A 24,402-nucleotide genomic window follows, 5' to 3' on the forward strand; every position below is an offset into this window, starting at 1 on the left:
CCAGGAATGATTCGGGATAAGTTCGTGATTTTTAGCTTTGCACGGTATCAGTTCTACGAACTGAAATGATGTAATTTGGTAATCTATTGAATTACTGTTCTGATACAGCTCGATTTACGTTACTCGTAGTTTGTAGAATTTTCAGTTAAGGAATTCTGACAATTTGACTAATCGTTTTGTGTGTTTTTTTTTAATTGTTTCAGAATTTGACGGAACCACTGTATTATGTCGCGTTTGTGGCGATAAAGCGTCAGGTTTTCATTATGGTGTACACTCCTGCGAAGGATGCAAGGTAAGTGATCGGATCATTGTTATTTTGTCGAATTCCCCGAACCAATCCTGATGTAAGGGCTTCAAAGGTCGAATCAGCGTTACTATTGTCAATTGCCACCAAATGAAAATTGATTCTATTTCACTGCAAATTAGTTTGTGGGTGGTCAAATATTTGTCATCTGAGTAGGTAAATTATTGGGCATTTCTCTGGATTCATGAGTAGAAAAAAAATCATTGATAAATTCTCATGAAAAAAGTTTAACCACCTTTTTGAACAAATCCATCATAAGTGACTTCGCCATCACAAAGATTTGAACAAATAAACAAACAATTACGCAACTGGCAAAATCACAACGTGCCTTACACCAAAACAAACCGAAGCCGATGACTCGTCATTCGTCAAAGATTATACAAGAGTATAAGATTGACGTCGTCGATGGTAAACTCGAAGAGGCAGAATAATAAAGAGCAGAACGTGAGCATAAAACGGAATCAACGAAGAAAGAAGAATCATTAGCAATGCACAGCTGAGCGACGTCGGTCGAGGCGTCGATCCGTTAGCTTAGTTGTTGAGAACGAGCGAAGAAAGTTGTAAAAGCAGTTTCACTACTTTCTATGGCGTTGGCCGTATGGAAGAAAGTGAAAGAAGAACCGCGAAGGAAAGGAACGAACGAGTAGAGAGAGAAAGGTAGATAGAAGTTGCTTACATAATACTTTCTTCCGACATTCTGTTTCCAACTCGCCATCCTCGAAGTACATATTAAAGTATTACTCGTCTCTCGTCAACGCGAATAACCATCGTAAGAGGAGAAGTGTGATGAGGAGGGAATCTTGTATCGATGAGATGTGACGACTGACGAGTCTCTGGAAAGTGGTATCGCGATTGTCGACTCGATTACCACCTGTGGTGGTAAACTATATGACGCTGCGGCGGCGTTCCAGTACCGTTAACTTCACAGTCTGCATTCAGTGTGCTCTTTTGCCCCCCTCGGCCCTCATCCCTTGTGGGTTTGTTCATAGCGCTCTATGGATGTGCTTTTAAAAACTGGTAACAATATTCCGCGAGCATGCGGTGCGGTATTTCCGCCTATTGCTAGCGAGCGCGGAGCTTCTTTGATGGTTTACCAGATGGCTGGATTGGGCGGTGGTGATCGGGTATTGCCGGTGTCGATGGACTCATGGTAATGAGCAACAATGGTCGACTCACGAGTTCGATTAGGAGGACGTGTTTTCCGACTGTCATCGACATTGTCATCTCTCTTCGCCATTACCTGGTTGGGCCGCAGTGCAAGTAGAGGGTATCAATTAGCCATCGAATGTCAAGGTTGAAAAATACACCGTCGTCGCATGGTTGGGGAATTTTTTTTTTTTTCAATGGAGTAACAAACAGATTGCCAAAAACATGCGCCAAATAGTGGTTTCTTTTTCTCTCTATGTTTTTCAAGTTCAAGTTGATGAACATGGCTGAGTGACTGAGGGCAGAGTAGAGAGAAAAAGTGGTTGGAATTTTTTCGTTTTCGACCAATTATAAAATGTATCCGCCTTAATTACCTAAATCCATATAAGCTTACTGAACTAGGCTAAGCGGGTGTTCCAACGAAAAAATACGTAATTAATTTTGTAACTCGTTCGGCCCGTTTTGCGGAATATCGTGTAGAGAAATGGGTTCATGAATTCTAAAAATAGAACCAAGGTGGAGCATTGCCTCGTAATTGTACCTTTGCTCTTCTCTGGAAGAAAAGAGGAAGAGGAGCTGTTTCACTTTGGCAAAAACGCTGCCAAATAGAATACTTACAAGAAACGAATGAGAGAGAGAGACGAGATGATGCAGACTGGTACATGAGAGAGAAGGATGGAAAACCGAAGGCGAAGACGATAGAGAGAAGAATCAACCGAACGTAATAATGGCGACGAAGATAATGATGCTGACACTATGGCGAAGATGATCGAAGAAGAAGGGAATAACCCGGTTGATAACCCGATATTGAGGTCTTTGAACCGAGCCTGCTGGTGAATTGTGCAGTTGCGGTTGCTAAGGTCAAGGACATTCGAGACGAACATGGCGTTTATATGTATGCGATGCGATGCCGATGGAAGGCTGCGGGTCGAGGAGGACTGGCAACGGCAAGCTGGCCGAACATGCGCAACGAAGCGTGTAAAAAATTCTGGAAACATCTCTGTTCGCGACCTCATACTCTCTTTGTGTTAATAAACCGACTCTATAGGTTGAGTAATTTCAGCTCAGTTTTTTCCTGCATGGCGTAGATGGGAAATATAAGTGGCCAACTAAATGGAAACCCCGTGTTTGTGTTAGGGCACTGTGGTCATTCTCACCGATGGTGATGGACTGATAGTGTTCTGTATACGTATGAGGTGAACTTAATTTTAAATGATGTGGCCCTGTAAGGTGCTTGCTCTTTGGGATGTGACATTGATGGGCAAGTGACTCAAGGATCATATTCCGGAAGAAACCTTGAAAAGTTCAAGTGTGTGTGGATGAAGTCTGTCGTGCAGACTTTTAAAATGAAATCCTCCAACACATCAGTTTCTTAGAGAGAACCCTGAGAATATTGAAAGTTTAGATAGGTAATTGCAAAGACTAACAACATTGGGTCTAGAATTAATTGCGAAAGGAAGTCTTTAATTCTCTAATGTCGTTTAAAATATCCAAGTCTGCCTAAATAAAGTTTACGTACACCCTAGTTTGAAAAATAAAAAATCGCAGTGTGCCAAACGAAACGAAAATTTGCGGGCCAAATTGCGCAACATCGATGCCATAAATTTGGCCAAACGTTCTCAGAAACGCAGATGAAATTGAAGGGTAAACTGTCCGAGTCGAGCTATTTTAACCGTGTCAGTACTTCTGGCGTTTCTTGTTTTTTTCTTTCTCACTTCACCGAGGCGAGGTAATTGACCTGTTAGCGAAGACCTTCGTTTAATATTCATTTGGCGCGCTTGCACGCGTAACACACGTTATTACGTTAGTGAGATAGGCTACAGCAGCGCCTAGCGCGTCCTTCTTTTATTTAGGTGTACTTTCGCTGAAACGATCCGCAGTTGCGGTATTATCCGGTAGATGGCGTTGGCAGCAACGAACACTCGAAATATTAGTGAAAGGCTCGCCATACGAGATGGAGCTGCCGTACTTGCGCCTTTATTCAACGAAGCTAGACCTTCCATTGAAGAAAATTTCGCGCAAAATTCAAGTACCTACGCTTCGTTGAAATTTTCATCGTATCGATTTTTTATTTTCTTTGAAAGAAAATTATTGCTGAATGCGAGTAGGCTTCTGTATAGGTACCTACGCGATGTAGACCTATAATTATTCGAGCATCGTTTTCGCGCGTGAATACCTACGTCTTGTAAGAGGCTTGTGCCCAGTAATTTTCGAGCTTGACGATTTTACCCCCCCCCCTCTTTTTTGAATTTTTTTTCAAGGGCAAGAATAGAATTTAATTTGTGTTGGGATTCGGGTTGAAAGAATAGTGACGTCATTGCAAGATGATAAATATGTATTTGAATTGAAAGAAGCTCGGATGACGTCATTTAGATGTCACTCATCGATTAGTTACCTTTTGTGGAATTTTTATACCCAGATGTTTGCGTTGCTGAGTTCGTGCCAGTGTTGCTTGAATGAAGAGATTTGAGTCGATGAGTAGTTCCCAACATAACGGTTTATGGTTGGTCAGCATTTTTTGCGTGGGGTATGAGGATCACGAACGAAGTGCGGAGCTTGGAGGAAGAATTTGAATTAATTTTGGGTTATTCCTCTTTTATTTTTATTACTCTGCATGTATCATTTTATGGATTGAGATGTCGATTGTTGGCATAATGAGAGAAGCTATGTTTAAGGGGAGGTTTGAACAATCATTTCAATTGAAATTTTTTGAAAACAAATAATTCTTTTCTTGTAATTCAATGGACTGGGAGAGGGGTGGGGATGGAAACATTCATCGACTCTTCGAATTCTGAAAATTGCTTCGATTATGAAGTCATCGTCAAAGAACTACCAAGGGTCATTCACTCAGATCGTACTGGGTAGCACTAGCAGTTCAAACAAAAATGATGTATATAATAGAACTGGACATACCATCCGAACTGCAAAAAGAAAACAACTATACCGAAATTGAAAAAAAGAGAAGAAAAGAAAAACAGTGACCTAAACAATCGCACATTATTCTCGTAATACAGTAAAACATGGCGAATAATCGAACAAAGACCTCTTCCATACAACGATTGGGACCGGAATTGAATTTTGTTTACGTTTGCATCACGTTTGTTTTTCGAACACTGTACAATATTTAATTATATCGACTCGGGTTTGTTGATGGAAAAAAAATCCACTTTAAAGTAGGTGGCTATAGGGAAAGAAGAGTAGAAAATGAGAAACGTGGTCGTCCGCGCCGCCGATGTCAACGTTCGACAAAGTATTTATTTTAATTCGTAATTCGGTGCAAATCGAGCAGTTATTATTATTGTATTTTTCGATTTCCTCATTCGGAATAATAAATCACTACTCGATGAGTAATTTACGAGGAAATTGTATGTACGGCGTGTGCGTGCCTTTTTCTAGAATCTTCACCCGATGAATTGACCGGACAAGTTACGAGCACGGTCGTTGGCCTAAATTACGACGACGTCATTGGATAACTCGGTACGCTGCACCGCCACCGCACCGCCGCCGCATCATATCGCGTATGTTATGTTATGCGCGCACCGTACGACCTACATAAGTGACGCGATTACGTTAGAGAGTCTAAACGGCCAATGTATCTATTTACAGATAGGTAATTAGTCTGGAAGCGGTGCTTATTAGGCGGGGTTTTCCTATATACTGAGACTGACGCATGTCATAACACTATATAGAGAAGTAGAGAGCTTCGTTGTGAGAGGAAAATGGGAAAATCTTGCGAAATGTGCGTATCCAGATCCACGTGGTATGAAGGAACGTTGGTGGATATAGCATCGAATCATATGATGTGGAAAATTGATGTGAAAACATTCATAATGTGTTCATTGATGGGTAAATGTAGCTCTTGTAGTATGAAAATTTGTCAATGATTGTGGTATATGCGAATGAGATCGTAAGTGTGTTTGTTTTGATGATAGACAGGGCATTACCCCTTTGTTTTTCGAGTCCGAGCTTCTAAAAACTAAGGTTTTAAACATGGTTTCTGGTCAAACTGCTCAAAGTGAATGAAAAAGGTTCTATTACAAAATAGTCTATCTTTGAAATTGAAGGTGCCATGGCCAGATAAATTTTTCAAGGCACTTGAAAATTTCAATAATTTTCTGCCTGTCTGAAGAAGTTACACGTGAATTAATTTTCAAAGTCATCTTTCAACTTTCAAATATTTGTAGAAACTGGGGGGGGGATCATTTGTTTTCAATAATTCAATTGCTTGTAACTCCTTCAATCTCAAAGATTGATTAATTTGTAAAAAAAATTAGTTTGTTCGTCTCAAAAATTTAGACCAAAAACTGTGATCAGAAATTTGAAATTTTTCATTTAGGTACCCAACTACTCCTTCAATTTTTCAGAATAGGCACGTTTCAAAAAGATGACTCATGTTAAATCCATTCATGGATGAGTATGAGTCTTTACCGAGAACCAAAATACATTGCTCTCAATAATGATCTCAACTTGTCCGAGCAATTTGCGAAAGATCAATGCCCTCTGCCCTGTAATGTCATTATAACGTACACTATGGTACAAATAATTGACATTATTATTGAGAAAGATTATCGAAAGATGTTGTGAATAGGGTATCTTTAGGACATCATTGATGGAATGATCGAAGAAGAGAAGAACATGAAAGAATAGAAACTAGGCAAGGGAAACAATTCGTTCAGTGTGCTACGATCGGATAGATTACCTAATCTGGCGATAATTTTACAGGAAAAAAAAAGAATAAAACAAAACAAAACCACGACGACGTTGGCGATACATCTATCTATATACCCGTTGAGATGGTAATATTATTACAATAGGCCTTTGGCGAAATCCGCTATTCGTAGCGGTATATTATATAGATACTCGTACGTTCGAAGAGAAAGAAGAACGAAAGAAAGAAAAAGGATAGAAGATTGGCGCGTTTATATAAGAGAGAAGAGAAGACTCTATTTTAGAAAATTAGAATATCGTCAGCTCGTAACACGCGTATAGGTAGGAATAGTTTTACCTGGCGCGAGCGCAGAGTATGCGTCGTTATGGTCGCTGCTGTCGCCGCCGCGTTCTAATAAACATCGCTCTAAACAAGACACAGCACAGCAGCAGAGAGACTGAGAGAGAGAGAAGAAAAATAGCAAAATCGCTATAAGGTTGTATATGCATATGATAGAAATAGAGCAACAAGGAGAGATAGACGATGAAAAAGTAGAAGGAGAGAAGAAGAAAAAAAAATACTAAATCCGTACCGTGTGAAGTGGTTCGTTCACCGCATCGTTGGTTCAGCGAAGGTGGGCGCTTAAAGAACGCCTTATTTTACCGAGAAGTCGGTTGAATGCACTTGGATGACCTTCTGTCTTATGGTGTTTTTGCGCTATGTGCTATGTGTGCGTGTGTTTGTTGGTATTGGGAGTTGATTTGCGTCGCCCGCGAGTCCCATATTGGTCATTTACCTCGTCGGAGTCGGACCACAGACCGGAGCTGGAGAGTCGAGTCGAGATTGAACGATGCAGCGTTGGCGGCTGTGTCCACTACTGTCCTCTTGTCGTACGTCCATTGCTCGTTTAATTGCGTAATTTGGCCAACTCCAGCAATTGGTACATAACAAGCTGAAGAGGTTTTATTCGTAAACGGGGTAGATGTGTGGTGTGTAGTGTAATCGAAGGCGAATGGGTCAACGTATGCGATGCGACGCGTCCAAAGTGTCCCTCCGAGTCCGAAGACGAAGAGAAACGTTACATCATCATCGCAGACAACTTGACAGCGCGGCCATTGTGCTGTGTGCTGTGGCGTATGCGGCGTAATCCACTCCGCATATAGATTATTACAAAACATCGTATCGTGTCGACTCGAATGACCAGCCCAGCGATGCAACGAAAATAGCATTCTACGTGACCGATGCAATCAACTCGATCGGCTCTACCTGTACGTACATACGTTTTTCTCACCATCGAGCCAAACTTTTCCTAATATATCGAGCTCTATAAATGAATCCGTGTTTATGGAGTTTTCCTGTCGATTGTTTGGTGTTTATCGAACGATTATTTATACGCATTAGGTCGAAAGACCTCGCGGAATTATCGTCCGATTCACGTACGTATACAAGTATTACGACTATGTAGACTTGTTAAATACCGACGTACGAAGCGGTCATATACTATGTATGTAAACGGGAAATCCGGCTAAAACGCTTACGCGACCGATCTTTGTTATTCTTTCGGTTTATTAATTGGCCTCGATTTTAACCGCCTGCCTGGTGAAAATATGTACGCGAAATCAAGAAAATTTCGCCGATGCGTGAGGTTTATTAGTAAATATCCGAATCGGCCAATGCTCCATCGTACATACAATATACGAGCTACTCTATATCCAGTTTAAATGGGTCGCCCTGGACGTTGACACTTGGAACTGTGTGGAATGGTGGTTGCCGAAGGTGATTTTTGAAGGAATGCCAGAGCCATATATGCGGGTGGTAGAGAAACTTGATGTACTAGAACTATGTACGAGGCGGATTGTGTTCGAGTTTTATTCTTATTTTCGAGGTTACGTAATTCGCATTTTTTTTATAGGTTCGAGGTTTACTTGTGATGGATTAAGTGTGATGAGGGAGTTTGTGTTGCTCAGACCTCAGCACTAAATTTTTAACTTCTGAAGTTGATTTTTTGGTTTTGTGGGGATCATAATGATATGGAACTAGGTTTATATGCTTCTAATCGATTTCCACCATTTTTGAGCCGATGTGGAGCCTCCAGCAAAAGTTTACTTTTCTGCTGCGATTTCAAATTGCCTCAGAAGACGTTGTAATCAACTTCAGCAGCTGAAAATTTAATCAGATCATGAATTAGATATTCCGAATCGATTTTGGCTGGTGAATCGTGAATTCAAAATGAAAAGTTTAAATAGCTAAAACAACATTTAAAAAAATTGTGAAAAAAAAAACAGAAAAAATTCACATTTATAATAAATTATAGATTCAAAAAATTGAAAAAATCAGAAATTGGGCAAAAAATTACAAATAGTAAAAATTAATTAACCAAATGAAAAGGAATTTGTAAAATTCTCAAAATCTTGATCTAAAATAATTCAATTTCCCATAATTGAAAACAAATTCAACCGGAATATTGGCCGCTGAATTGCGTAAATTGGTAATTACATAATTTATCCTATCTATCCGCTATCCACTTTGTTTTTTCTCTCTAATGAAGAGAAAACAACGTACTATACAATCGTTATGTAAAAGTCGAAGGAAAAAAAAATTGGCAGGCAAAAAAAAAATTCATCACAAATATCACGTACATAATTGAAATTTTTTTCGGCATTACGAAATGATTGCAATTCCGCCAAAAATGTATTATACATACCCGAAGAGGAAATGCAACAGTGGCCATTCTCTTATTGTCTTATGCACAGCGCATATTTTCCAGCTGCTTTCATTTCCTCGAGATAATTACATTAGGAAGCGATATATTTGGACTCTGTATGATGTATAAATGATGAAACGGGAGAGACCGAATTAAAGTCGATTTTCTCCGCTATCGTTCGAGAGAAGTTGGGAAAAAAATCAACGTTCCGAGGAAAGGAAAGTGTAAAATAATGGTACGAGGATTCGAACGATTGATGGTTGAAAATCAAACTCGCGGATGAAATGAAAGAGGTGCTGAAGATTCGCACAAACGAAACCGTTATGTGATGATCAATAGGTGGAAATTCTTATAGGCAGAGAGAGATGAATCACGTTCGCGTCCTATTGACACTAAACTAGGTAAAATCCAAACACACAGATGCAATGAGACCGAGTCGCTGGATTGGTGTTTTGATGCACAGCCCCATGAAACGACATGATGTCGGATGACGATGATGATGATGGCGATGAAGAAGAACATGAAGGGAAAACAATACCGTATTATTACGGTATTTTTTTTTGCCATTCTGCGCTTCTAATCCGTCAAAATACTATATCCGAGTGTGGTAATTATGTATGTATTTGACTGGAGTAGACAAGCATAATATACGATTAACGTGTGGACTGCGAGTGAGTTTGGACTGGATTGACTGGACTGGACAGTGTGGCCGATGATGCCATTATTGCTGGATTGTTGATATGAGTCATACTCGTACTTCCGTTTAGAGGGCATGCAACTCGACGTCCAAAATATAGCTCATTAGTAATCACTATACGAATTTTACGAGTAAGACGAAAAGAATCACGATACGAGAAAAAAAGGCGCTAATATTCTCATAAAATGAGTGAGTCAATAATGGTGTAGTGTACGCATCCCATTGATGATAACACGTCATTATGCTAAACTAATACGGTATGTTATAGCATAAGGTGTTCTGCAACGATGGATGGATTAGATAGAGCACATACACATTCGATATACATTCTTTTGTCAACACATTCGATGACGTGTTGCAACAATAATTGCATCGACAATGTCAACTCGTAAAAATACTCATCTCGTTCGCTAATTTTTCGAACTGACCCGCGGTCTTCGGTCAAATCGACGATACGAAAAAAATTGGTACACGAAGTCGAACCGACGACGCCAGCCAGCTAAAAGTACTAAACTGGCCAGTAGAGTAAATTTATAAATAAAAGAAGAAGAAAAAAAAATAGCGAAAAAATTCCAAAGATAAACGCGAATTGTTGTGTAAGTTGTTGGGCGAATTGGCAAAACGGTCGGTCGATGGCCCCTTATATCACATTCGTGTTTGTGTGCTTATAAATACACGTATATAACCATAGCCAGGCCCTGAAACGAGAGCGAGTGAGATGGACTGACGGTGCTGCGTCGATGGGCGAGCAGGCGCAAGCAGTAGTCGGGCGGCCAAGAGGGAAAAGTTGTTTGCGAAGAAGTGCAATGACACAACAACAGGCCATCGTCCTCGGCCCCCTTTCGTCACCTCAATTCGAACACGTATATAGGTTCTTTTTTCTCGTACTTGTATATTTTTTACTCTATGGCTGCGAGTGGCCTGAATGCTACCATAGTCTCTCTATACCTACAACATATACATAATATATAGGATATTTCTAGACACGGTTGAGACTATCTTCTCGTATAGCATACACACTGGTTAAGCTGGATGGTCAACGCCATCGCCAGCACCCAACTCGACTCTTCGAATCGCTAGTTGAAGGAATTAATTGCTTATAGAGATGATTGTAACTAGCCTGGCGGCTGATTCCAATGTCTGGCGATAATTTTACACGTGAACGCGAGTCGCAGAATACCTACACTAAACACGATGATGATGATGATGACATAAGAGATCATTTTCCAGCTTGCTGAAGCCCTTGAAAATCTTACGCAGCGTTACGTGGCCTACTATGTCGATGGCTCTGCAGCATGGAGACAGGCATCTGACTGGATATCGATGTAGCAGTAGCATATTGCTTCATATTCTGTTCTGTTGGCGGCGGCATCGTGTATAATTATGTACCTATTCGACAGATTTAACCTTAAGAAAAAAGATTGACGTAAACATTGCGCGAGAGTGTCCTGGTAAAACAATCGAAAAAAAAAGAGAGAATATCGAACGTGTCATTGAGACGTGTTCGCAGGCGTAATTTTCAGCAGCAGTAATCAACTAATCAGGCCTTTTCGAGTATGTGTAGGTTGTGATACTGTTAGTATATAAAATATCACACGATGAACATGACGACGACGACGACGACGATGATGATGATGATGATGACGACGACGACGTAATGATTTTATCAACTGCTCGAGCTAGAGCGCGGTCATCGCCCAGTAACCCGTTGTCCTCATTAACATAACGTCATTTGTATCCTCTCTCGCTTCGATTGTTTCCATTTAAGCGCAGACACTTCTCTCTAATCTCCGCTGGCGCCTTAAGACTATACGTACTACTACAAATACACATTACTGCATGCACCAGCAGCGACGCCACTCTAAAAATATGTAGCATGTACCTGGGGTACTACATATCTATATGTAAGATGCTGCCAAAGGAGCACAGAACAAGAGTGGAATAGATGCAGATTCTTATAATAACCTTTTTTTTTTTTTTTATCATCATCGGCGTATTTGAAATATTTCTACTAGAGAGATGGTCGTGCTCGCACTCGCGTTCGCGCTTCCAGCGAATTAATTGTTAATCGGCGCCCGACTATGATTTATGGATTGAGCTAAATCTCGCGTACTCATGTACTATATAGGCGATCGCAGATACCCGGTACATTTCGTTGTAATTTATACGTCCGGATTCGTGCTACGATGCGTTTATATAATGAGCTAAGCTGTGCCATCGCGTAAGGCAGCTAGTGCTGGAGGTGTAGTTTCGCGCAAAATAGCGATACTCGACTATGAGGAAGTGCCCTCTATATAAATGCTCCGCACTTGAGAACCGTTCGAATGTATCCGAGTTGCGAAAACTAAAAGCAATGTGATTGTGCATGCTTAAGTTATTGTAGAAAGAGAAGTTCAATGAACTTTTGGTACTAGTTGTGAGAATTGAGAAGGATCAGTGATGCTTGAATGAAGAATGACAGAGGGTTCTTGGAAAGTTGTTGTGGCTGAACTTAACTTTTTCATGATTTGGGATATCCCAACAAATCTGATCTGACGTCACTGTGGATATCTTGAAATGTCCCAGTGTCATCCGGATATTTTGCTGTGATTCTCGTGGGGTCATTAACCTGGAAAATTCGAGGTTTGAACGTGGGTGTCTTCTCAATGTTGTTAGCAACTGGAAGTTTCCTCACTCTTCAGTGAAGTCAGCTGTGCAATGAGTCAACTCCTCTTATCTCTTTACAAAAGAGAAGTTTGATTTTTCAAGTCAACGTCGTAGACTCAAATTTTGAGATATGTATTTAGAAAAAGTAACACCACCATTTTGTAGAAGAATTAATTCCCAATAAAAAGAAGTTCTGATATTTTTTCAATATTGATGTACCCAGTAGAAATATCAATTTTTTTATCGATACTTTTTCAACGGTATTGAATTTTGAAATTGATTATTTTAATGTACTTTCTGGTGTTTTGGATTGGTGATTCCTCATTTTCTGGTCAGAAGAAACTGTGTAAATGGTGTATTTGATTTTTAGCAGAAATCTGCACTTGCTGAGAAAAATCAAGTATCAATATCAATACATTAGTATCACTAGTATTTTCAAAACTGATTTTCTTGATTTCTGAATTGTTGATACTTTTTTTTCAATATCAACATTTCTAGTTTTTCTTTTATTATTTAGTAGAATTAATCTACTATGTATTGCAGAAAAGAATCAAGTATTGATAACAATACTCTGGTGTATTGATGCTTCAAAATTGATTTCATTGATTTCTGAATTGTCAATACTTTTCTTCAGTATGATAACAATACTTTGGTTTTGGTGTATCAATGCTTTCAAAACTGATTTTCTTGATTTCTGAAATGTCGATACTTTTTTTTCAGTATCGACATTTTTGTTGAACTGATATATCTCCTTTACTTTTGCACATTTTCCATATTTTTAAAATTAAAGGAGGTAATTATGTACACTTGAAAACTAATGAAAGAATCTACTTTTCCTTTACTATTTTTGTAGATTTTTTTTCAAATTGTGCCCTTACAATTGAAGATAGGCAAAAAGTGATAATATAGCCTCCCTTGTTGAAAATTGTTCAGTAGTCCAAAAATTTGAGTCCATAATGTATACTTGAAGCCACTTTCAGTAAAAGCGGCCAGCAGCCCGTTTATCTATTAAAATGTTGAGTTTGGGGCCTTAGAACTTTCCATTCAGGAATGTAGAAGGAAGAGGATGAGGACGGGGAGAAGGAGCATAGAGCAATTACAATTCCAGAATATTATTAATTTCAAGGACTCGAACCTATGTAGTTGAAAGTTGATCCTTAAGAAGGCTTGTTTCCAGACCCAGTTCACCACTACATACTTACGATGGTATCTCGAATAAATGATATGAAAATTAAACAGAATAATATAACCTTTGAAAGTAGGCTCTATAATCCGTTTACGAAACGGATACGGCTATGTTGTGGCTGGTGGTGTTACGACGAATGGAACTTTCATTTAGTTACGTATGCGAGGAACCTTGTTATAAGAATATAATTGGCAATATCACATCATATCGTATCATATCGCCTACACGCTTTGCAGCGCGTTTTTGAAATAGATTCAAGCATACTATACGTATGAGCACTGTAGTGCATAATTGCTTCAATTTTCCGTCAAATTTATCAGCACACAGTGGTGTTTTGAAAACGAGTAGGTATATGCAATTAGATTAGGTACAACCTAGAGATAGACAGACAGAGCTACACCTACTGCAGTGGTCGTGTTGGTTACTAAGCGTTAAAGAAACTTTCCCCTTGGTCGCGTTATAATACATAGGTATAATTTTTTACGTAACATCTTTCTTGTCTCCGCGTCTGTACAGAAAGAAAGAAAGAAATAGGTAGGGAACTAATGCTGGGTCATATCCGCATAAAGTGTAGCGACGATGGAGATGCCAAAATTGTAGAAGAATCCGAAAAAATGGTAGATATTTTGGAGATGCTGAGAGTAGATTGGATATGAAATAGCTTTCGATTTCGCGCGGCTTGTGTGTTGATATATGGCGTACGAAATATTCGTCAATATGGCGGCCTTAGTAGCGCTATGGGAGAGAGGAGCGAAGAAGTGGAAAAAAATGAAACGATTTATGACGGCCGTGTGGTATGGTGGCGTGCTGTACCGAGCACATAACCAGCATAACGCGTAACAGGAGCAAGAGAGATGGATATGTTGACGATGACGAAGACTATGGCGGCGGCGAGGACTGGAGGTGAATGCGTATAGAGTGCTTTTACTTTCAGTACGATGAACTCGGCTGTCGTTGGAGGTGAGGTGGGTTAGAGAAGTATTACCCGCTCGCCGCGGTCGTCTTGCGACGTCGGTGTGAACGTCTCTTATTTGGGTCAGTTGGACGACGACGACGTCGAATAGCGACGGCGAGGGGCAGCGGGTGGGGCGGCGGTGACCTAACTGTAGTTTTTGCTGCCGTCGGACGCCATATTGGCGTTTACCCCGTGTAATAACGGGATTCGGCTCGGACTCTTTGTCGATGATGCCCGTCGTTGTCGTGAAAAATCTCTCCCTGCAGTAGTCGATTACCAACGTTCATCGTGATTCGATCAACAAAGTTGTGTACTTGGTGATTATCGTTGTTGTTTTTTTGTTGGTTTATTATAGTAAAGTTTGTGTGTTTATACATGATTTAGTTTTGGTTTTGTTTGGTTGTTTTGTTTCTATATGTTCGTTTATATTGATCGTTGATCGGATTTAGTATATCTATTATGGGATTTATAAGACGTGATTTTTTCACCCATACTTTTTAGTGGATTGTTCCGTAGATCTCTTCGTTTATCTCACATTTTAACATTACTTATTTTAAATCGTTTCTTTCGGGTTTTAATTCGTGTTTTAAAAATCGCATCTAGTAATGGGATGTATTACTACTGATTTTGGTGGCAATTGCAAGGACGCTGATTCGGAGCCGGATCGGTTGAAAATGTCGCCGACCTGCGAAGATAAATGCCCCCCTATGCCCGATATGGAAAATGTCACCCTCAATGTAGATGAAACGCCGGAAAAGTGCACGTGCCAAAGTGACGTTAATTTCGATATTTTACAGGGCTTCTTTCGCCGTAGCATTCAACAGAAAATACAATACCGACCGTGCACGAAAAATCAACAATGTTCCATTTTGCGCATCAATCGCAACAGGTGTCAATATTGCAGACTGAAAAAATGTATAGCGGTTGGAATGAGCAGAGATGGTAAGTGTTGAATTTTTTGCTGATTTTTTAAATTTTATTTATCTATATAGTACTTTACAATATTAGGGTCGTATGTTGGTGGCCAAGGCTAAAAATTGTTATATCAGTTTGAATATTATCGAAGGGCTGGGAGAAGGAGCTATTTACGAGATGATAGGTGATAAAAGGAGTATTATTTTGAGCTGATTTTTGATCATTTTTAGATAGATAATGTAAGGTTGCAAAAAACAACTAAGGAGTACAAAGAACCTGTCTCTGTAGTTAACGAAGTCCATCTTCAAATTGTAATTTTTCTAGAAAAATGATTCGAAGTTCAAAAAATTGTATGAATTTTCCATTTTTTTGAGTAATGAGGGGTGCACAATTGCTCATATCTGTTATCAGTATCTGAAATGGTGTACTAGTTCGAGGATTCGTTGAGGGGCCAAAATGCAATGACCTTACTGTAGATAGAAAGGAAAGTGACTCTCCTTTGAAAATGCTCGACTAATTATCCTTTGAAAAATTATGAGGAATGCTGACAACAGCACACTGTTGGTGTAAAAGTTTGCTTATCCAGTTTGACTTTAGGGTTCTTGGGGACCTGCAATGAGTCGCAGGCGGCTAAGTAGAAATGATATCATATTGAGGAGTTCATAGAAACATTTTCTGCTTCTCTTGAGAAATGAATAAAAATTAGATGCATTCTTCTTTCAATTGGAAATCAAAAATATCATAATTAAAATATGTATGAAAGATGGAAAAATTCAGAAAAATCTTCACAATGTATCACATTTCAAAAATAAACGAGAGAAAAGCGAAAATATCGTCTTAAAATCACAACTGTACTTACAAGGTAACTCGATAACTCCAAAATACTAAAAATTCACTGTCACTCCACTTAATTAAAACATGCCATGCAAATTAAATCCTCGCATATTAACACGTTTCTTAATGTAAAAAATCCTCTAAATTCGCTTTCTTCTCGATCACCCGGTGTTTTATTGATCCAAGAGCTCGCTGGAAAAATACTCGTTTATGTAATAATTCAACAAAACGACTCGACGAAGCTGTTTACTCTGTATTCTCATTTATTTTCATATATCACATCACGTGTTCAAATAACACACACACACGCGCCAAAAAAAGAAAGGAAAATATCTACCTGAGCTGCGCCATATTGGTAATTTGCTATTTAGCAGGTCGTTCACCTATAACACTCGATGATAAGAAACCACAATCGGTTATTAATTTAAAGCTCGTTGCAAATAAAGTAAACGAACTAATTAAACGTATATAGGTAGGTAGGTAGTGAGAGAAAAAAATACCGAGAAATACGACGTAGGTACCTACTTATTCGTGGAAAGATCTTTGAACTTTTTTTTTCGGTGTTTTTGTATATGAAAAAAATTACGATGTATTTAAATTTAACTTACCTATTTAAGAGAAACGAGGAAGGAGACGGAGCGGAGGCCAGATTAGTAATAGATTAATGGCGGCGAGATTTCGAAAGAGGGAGTGAGAGAAAAAGTAAAACGAGGGCATCTGTTTAGTTGGATAAATACGCGAAGGGAGATAATAACGTCATTGGGATATACAGTACGATTTATGCAACTATTGCTAACTGGCTGGGTAATAAACAACAAAACGGAGAAAGAGAGAGAGAAACAAGCGCAGTGATATAATCAGTGAGACAGAAAGAGATCGAGCACATCGACACGCAGACCAACAGTACAAGAAAAGAAAAGTGTCAACGACCGTTCCGACCCGAATAAAGAAATAAAATTCTATCGAGGTCAACGGGTCGACGACCGATACCGTGCAAACGATCGGGCCTATTTAGCCAATAGGTTTAATGGGTGTAGGGTCGCAAAGGTTCGTTGTACGGTTTGAGCTGGGTTTATTCAAAAATAGTAGGGTTTTTTGAGCGTGAGTAATTTGAATGTTGGGAAGATGAAATTCGTAGACTGTAGTTTTGATTTTATTTTAGGGTGGTTTAATTTAACGCAGGGTGAGGGGAGAGGGTTTCATATTTTCAAAATTTTTTAAAATTATGCCACTTGAAATCACTTTTGTTTTGTTTCTGAATATTGAATTATTTTTATTACTTTTTCAAAAAAACAGAACCTCGACAAAAAAAATTTGCTCGAAAATTTTGGATTATGTTTTCTTTTACCACCTCCTGAAAACTTTGATCACACCGATTAAAAAACATACTCGTCTATTTTTTTTTTTTTTTAAATTTCATTTGTTTCTTTATGACCTACCTCGAGATCATAATAATGGATTGCGTTAATTTCTGCACAATGTGTAAACGTTTGTAAATATAAAACACTTATCAATTATTTGAAATGCGCGCAGGCACAACGCAGACGTGCGCAATCATTTACGTAATGAGCGCGCTCTACGTAGCTCAGTTGACTAAAAGGTATAGAACAACAACCGGTTTTCTATAACGGGACTCGGTTAGCGAGGTCAGTCAACTCTTTGTTTTCTATCTTCGGGGATCGGGATTATGGTATTGGGTTTTTTATTTAATTTTATTTTCGCGCATATATCGCCGTAGGATGTCATAGCGTGTATAACAAATTTACCTACCTCTCTATTTGCATGCGCGATTTCGTAGAAAAAGTGGCCCGAACAAGGCTGCTAGCGGAAATAATATTTGGGTTCTTGTCAGAGCTTACGTAATGGTAGAGGAAGTACGAAGACGGACGAGTGAAATTGTCGTGTAGCTGGAAGAAGTTGTGCACTGGAACGTATTCTGGTCTGGAAGGTTCTAGATTCGATGACAGTTATGGCATTCGGAGACTTGAGGATGGGTTCTTTCGAGTTGAGGCTTTTTAGAAGAATAGAGTGGTGTGGAATGAGGGAGGGGTAGGGAGGGAAAGGGTTGAAAATGAAATTGTTATTTTTATTGGAAGTTTTTTAAAAATGAAATTATTTCGAATGATTTGAAAACAAAGGTTTGTAGTTTTTCGCCCTAAAAAGTTGCCAAACAGCATAGGTGGGTGAAAAGGGTAAATCGGCTCCAGCTGGGATTTTGAAATTGATCAGTGGATGTTGGTCTTTGGGGTCCAAAGTCATCATTACAGAATCTTTGGATCGCTAATTCACCCATAACTCTTTTAAAAGGGATAAAACGGAAATTTCCCTCTTTGGCTGTTTTCAACCAAATTCTTTCAAACTTGCAGGAATACTAGACCACTAGCAAGGGTCATTCGTGGAAATTTTTTGAAATTTTTTCTAAAGTATCTTCTTGGTCAAATGAACGTTTTTGGTGATTTTTTCACAATTGTTCCCCTCTCAAGAGATCAATTTTTGTCTAAATTTTTATTTTCTAGTGGTAATCATGATAGATGTCAAACTGCACCATCGACCTGAATTTGATCCAAATTCGTCTGTTTTTTCCATGTTTTAAAGAAATTTTGATTGCATAATTTTGGAAACCCCTGACTCTAGCCGTTAAAATTTAGAAAAAAATACAGATTTCAACATTTTTCAAAATGAGTTGAATTGACTGAAGAGTTGATTCATTTTCAAAAAGAAGTTTACTCAGCTCTGTTTTCAATTTTGTGGGAAGGGTGACTTTTTCAAGGAATATTCCACACTCTCCTAGCAAACCACGAGCTCTTTTCTTCCTTCATCTAAAAAAAATCATGTTCAGTGACCAAGCATATCTCGATCATGTTTTCATTTAGTAGGTATAAAAAGTAACAACATCGAGCAGTTCGATCCACAAATTCGCTCCAGTAAAGGAAGAAATCGAAAAAATAGTGCTGTTTTATAACGGATTCGATTGTTCATCGAGGACACCAGACTAAACATTTCACAATGATCTAGAAAAAAGTCTATATATAGGTTGTAATGGCAATGTTTTGACGACACAATCCAACAATGTTGCAAAGTAGAAAGAGAGAAACCCAAAGTAACGTTATAAAGAGGCCGAATTTCGCTGTTTTTATTCCGAAGATCTAGTTGTAATTTTTTTTTTCGCTATACTTTGCACGGGTATTATCAAATGTAGCGCGTCAAATATAAGACGTATAGGTACTGTTATGGTTCTAACTGCAAACAGCATCGAGCTCGAGCATCTCGAAGAAAGCGTGTTAAACGTACGGTCTCGACTGTACTATAGAGAGATAGGGTCAACGAAACGCGACCACGTCGAAGTGAAAGTAAATCATGGTAGCCTGAATTGTGGAGCAGAAGGGGGGCCGAGGGGAGGTAACCGCGATTATAGATATAAAAAAAAATACTGTCAAACGAGGAAACGATTAGAGAGAATGGGCAGAGCGGAAGCATTCGGTTCGCGGTGCAGTGGCGAACGTTGTTTTCATCGTGTTTCACATTTAACGTTGTTAACGGTACAACGGTATCGGGTACCGTTAATTTTTACTTCGCCAAGACGTAGGATGGTGGCGGGTACGTAGATCCATTCTCTCGGTGATTTTGTTGTTGCTTTTTTTTTGCTCTCCTCTCGTAAATCTTTACAACGACTGATGTTTTCTATCACGAATTCTGCGGTACTTGTCCTAGTTTCGTGTATAGAGAGCGGGTATTGGTTATTCTAATTAAATGTACTAGTTTTTATCGCAATGTACAGTAATATTGGACGTCGAGGTGAGGTGAGGTGAAGTGATGGAGAAAAAGAATGCCAACTTTCGAAATGTCTCTGTCTCCATCTTATACGCACGCTGTATAAGCTGCAGTATTGGCTGAATCACCGTTAATACTTTACCGAAGTTAGCCCAATTCGTGACCTACAACTTACAAGTAGAATACTCTTTGAAAGTGAACGTGATCGGCGTTGCGCCTGAATAGACTACGGGTATGCTACACGTTGAACTTGTACGATGAAATGATTGTATCTGAACTGCTATCAGGCGTTGATCGAGTTGTATTGTTTTAGATATACTAAAGTGATGATGATAATGACGACCTGAACTGACACCTTTTTTTTAAGCAACCAATTGTTTGGTAATTATTTGTTTATAAAAGAAACAATTTTTTCGCCAGTGTGTCAAAACCTTCGAAGTAATTTGATGTCAGTGTATATGAAATCAACTCGTTGTGATCATCGAGCACACGTACGCGCATTTGTAAACAAACGCGATTGTCTCTCCTTGGTATGTGTTTTTTCGGCGATTTGACAGGAGGAAAAAAATGTAGGAGGTGGAAAGCTCGGCTTATAGATGTTACAATTGTAGGAAATATACGTAGACAGGTACGTGTCGTACGCATAAATACGACTTTGACAGTTTCTAAGCCAAACTAGAAGGGCAGAGGGAGAAACACAGACGCACACGACGAATACTAGGACAAGGTTATACGGACGTGTAAACAAAATTGGTTTATTTTGAATTATTGCAGCGTTTTTTCGGCTTACAAACGTACGTATTATGCTACGTTTCGTCACATCTCTAAAGTATACGGATTATGACATTGTTGTACGCAGGTTTATCGAATGTTTCGCGAATAACGTCGCATTCTGATGGTATCGTGTCGTGTCCAAAATGTAGGTACTATAGGGCTGCAAAAATTTAACCACGCTCTGCTACCATGTTCCGACTTATGTCAATTTTTTGATAGGATAACGAGGATGAATTCAACTCGTATACCTTGCGTATATCGTATACGTCTGTAGATTAGCGACAATTTATTCGGTAATTGAAACGATAATTGCGTCGTGTCCCCCTTCAAGGAGCCTCAAGAGTGTCGGCAATTTAGAGAAAAAAAAATTGAAAAAAATTTCGACTTTGTCAAAATTAACTTTGCAACGATTGCGATGGTTGTTTTGCACATACGGATAGACAGGGAGGCCCGGTATCGGTGTCGGTTTTAAATACGCGCGCCGGACGCGACATTGAACAACCGAGCGCATGGTTTTTTGATATTTTTTTCAATTTATTTTTTTTTATTTTTAACGTCGTCAGCTCCGCGTTAACCTTCGAACCGAACGATTTTGGCCTTCGTTGTCGTCGTCATCGCACAAGTGCGCGAGCGTGTGTGCTGGTATATGTTGCCGAATATACACGACAACGTTGCTAAATTTTTTTTCCGACTAGCTCGCGGTGTTTTTCGTGGAAAAATTCACTATGAGTCATGTACGTAATGGCTGAAATTTTTTTACGGCGCCATATGAGCGGAAGATATGCTACTGTGTGGCGAGTTGTATAGTTGATGGTGCTATATGTGGTCTATATAGAGATTACATGTGTTTGATGAATGGATGCCACGCTTAGGTAATTGGCTTTCATTGAGAGAAAAGTTAAATGAACAGATTATTGATTTATCACTTCCTTTTTTTCCAATTTGAAAAGACAATTCAAAAAAATCTCCGATATACTCGTATGAAGTTTGATAGCTCAAATTCTGGCAGGAAGGCGTGTGCTTGATACTTGATCGATTGATTTCATCATTGGCTGAATCTGAGATTCCTGTCAAAAAAATTTTTTTTTTACGTGTTTTTCAATAAATTCTAAAAAATGCTATTTGTCCTTACAATATAAACTTCAGCTATTCAAATTTTAGCCGGAAAGTGTGTGCTTGATACCTGATCAATTCATATCATCATTGGCCAAATCTAGAATTTTGTTCAAAAAAAAAAATTTTTACGTGTTTTTCTGGAAATTCAAAAAAATTGCCATAAATTATTACAATATTGACCTCAGATTCAAATTTTGGCTGTGAAAAGTTTGTTCTTGATACCTGATTGACTGATACCATTATTAAGCAGGATTTAAGATTTTGTTCGAAAAAATTTTTTTTACGTGTTTTTTTTACTAATTCAAAAAAATGTCATATCTTCTTACAATATGAACTCCAGCAACTCAAATTTTGGTTGGAAGGTGTTCGTTTGATACCCAATCGACTGATATCATCTTAGACCGGATCTGAGACCAGCTGTCAAAAATTCAATTTTTATGTGTTTTTCAGTAAATTCTAAAAAATGCCATTTATCCTCACCATATCAACTTCAGCAATTCATATTTTGGCCGAAAGGTGTGTGCTTGATACCGGATCAATTCATATCATCATTGACCAAATCCAGGATTCTGTTCAAAAAAAAATGTTTTACGTGTTTTCCTGGGAATTCAAAAAAATTTCCATAAATTATCACAATACTGACTTCAGGTATTCAAATTTTGGCTGTGAAAAGTTTGTTCTTGATACCTGATTGACTGATACCATCATTGTGCAGGATTTGAGATTTTATTCAAAAAAAATTTTTTACGTGTTTTTTTTATTAATTCAAAAAAATGTCATATCTTCTTACAATATAAACTCCAGGTACTCAAATTTTGGTTAGAAGGTGTTCGTTTGATACCCAATCGATTGATATCATCTTGGACAGCTTTTGGGACCTCTGTCAAAAATTCAATTTTTTACGTGTTTTTCAGGTCTTTGCTTTTTGATACCTCATTGACAGATAGGTACCATCGCTGCAGAAAAAATCCGTAATTTATGCTTGAAAGAAACCAATTTTTTAGGAAAATAGGAGCAACATTGGAGTAAAGGGATACAAAAAAACAAATTTTCAAAAAAGAGGTGATCCAATTCTTTATGGTGATTTATTCCATTTGAATCTCGATGCTTGACTTGACATAAACTCAGCACGCATATCCAAGAATAGGCATACAAGTTGCATACTCGTTCGGTAGGTTCTGGTATTTTTTTTTTGCTACGGCGGAATCTCGAAATGATCCATATGGCGCACGCAGGTACCGTTGGAAAGTACGTAGGTATACGTAAATAGACGTACGTATCGTACAACGGTGCGTCTGGCTGGTATGGCTGATCACGTCAAAAAAGGGGGAGCAGCGCGGGAGGAGAAATTTTTTATTTCGGAATATGCTCTCATTAACGATGTAAAAAGAGAATACCGTGGCGAGATCAACTTTCGACGAAAGCGAAAGAGAAGAAAGCGGTTTGTGAAGGTCGCGACGGCGGTATAAGCACCACTACCAGCGTCGCTTCTACTCAGCCATACAACAGGATTCGTCGTATGTGTGGTCGTCGAGAGAAGTTACATGAAAGAGAGCGATGGCGCGTAGGAAAAAAAATTAATAGGGGGGAGTAAACGTGTACGCATAGAGTAATACATAAGCGGCATACTTTATCGTATGTTTTAGTAGGCCTCCTCGTAATGAATGGACGGTATCGTTCATTCGTTCATTTCATTCGTACTGCTGCGGAGGGATACCTACGCCGCATCGTACGCCCGTACGTACGTGGTGAACTTGAATGAATTTACAACAGCCTTTGCGCCTTTGCAATAGGCTAAAAAACAAGTCGAGGGGGGTTGCGTGTTACTGTTGCGTTCGCCTCCCCCTCCGGTCACCCTTCGTCGTCGTTGTTGTTGTGATGTTTTCACGAAATTTCACGACGAGTAGGTAGTTCGACTTTCGGGCGTTTACGACAAGGTTAAGCCGCCGGGTTGCTATGGTAAGCACCAAGCTCGGGGAGTTGTTTACGTATAAAATTGTTCGACGAGCAGCTTTTCAAAAAGCTTACAGGGAAATGTCGTTGTTAGAATGATAAATTGAACGCACCTCCCTACCCTTTGCATCATCGTACCCACAGTTACCCTTGAAAAGCTCTACTTTCTTTTTTTAGTATACTGTTTGTTTTCGTCTCTATAGCGTGAGGCAATATGTTCCAGGTATAATTTGCGAACGAAACGATTGAAAATCGAAAATAGGATTTTCGAGAAACGAAGGGTGGAATTAATACGTAGAATGATTGGAACGAAAATTTTCATTAATTTACAAAATTTAACCAATTGTATGCAACATCGCCATCAACTACATCTTGATAACTTTCTATATTTTCTTCTAAATGATACCTAAAATGTCGTGTCATAATACCGCGTAATTTTCGCTTCGTTGTCGATGTACTTCAACCCCTCGTCCCTTTCTTTTCTCATAATTTTAATGCTCACAATGGGGTAACCTTGAAGTTACCTATCTGAACGCATGTTTTTTTAAAAAGCAAAAAAGCAACCCGAGTGAGTACGTCTTTTTATTATCAACCGTAAAAAGAATTGTCAATGTCAAGGTCATCCGATATGTACATAAATAATACACATAACACGAGTGAAAAAGTCGAAATTTTTTGACATTTATGGCATCGCATTATATTTATGCTAAATGTAAGTTGGAACTTTCGGATAGGAACGACAGATACACACAC

At 38.9% G+C, this 24,402-nt stretch overlaps 1 protein-coding gene across 4 annotated transcripts in view; it reads left to right on the forward strand.

Annotated features, from left to right (window-relative positions):
* The window catches only part of LOC135841326 (nuclear hormone receptor E75-like), a 177,178-nt gene that overhangs the window by 138,085 nt on the left and 14,691 nt on the right, over positions 1 to 24,402 (forward strand). For all 4 annotated transcript variants that reach the window (XM_065358234.1, XM_065358236.1, XM_065358237.1 and 1 more), the window contains exons 2-3: positions 204 to 292; positions 15,084 to 15,228. In XM_065358234.1, coding sequence (XP_065214306.1) covers positions 204 to 292; positions 15,084 to 15,228 — 234 coding nt within the window. The remainder of the gene's footprint in view (positions 1 to 203; positions 293 to 15,083; positions 15,229 to 24,402) is intronic.

This window comes from Planococcus citri, chromosome 3, assembly GCF_950023065.1.
Source record: "Planococcus citri chromosome 3, ihPlaCitr1.1, whole genome shotgun sequence".
NCBI classification, from domain to species: domain Eukaryota; kingdom Metazoa; phylum Arthropoda; class Insecta; order Hemiptera; family Pseudococcidae; genus Planococcus; species Planococcus citri.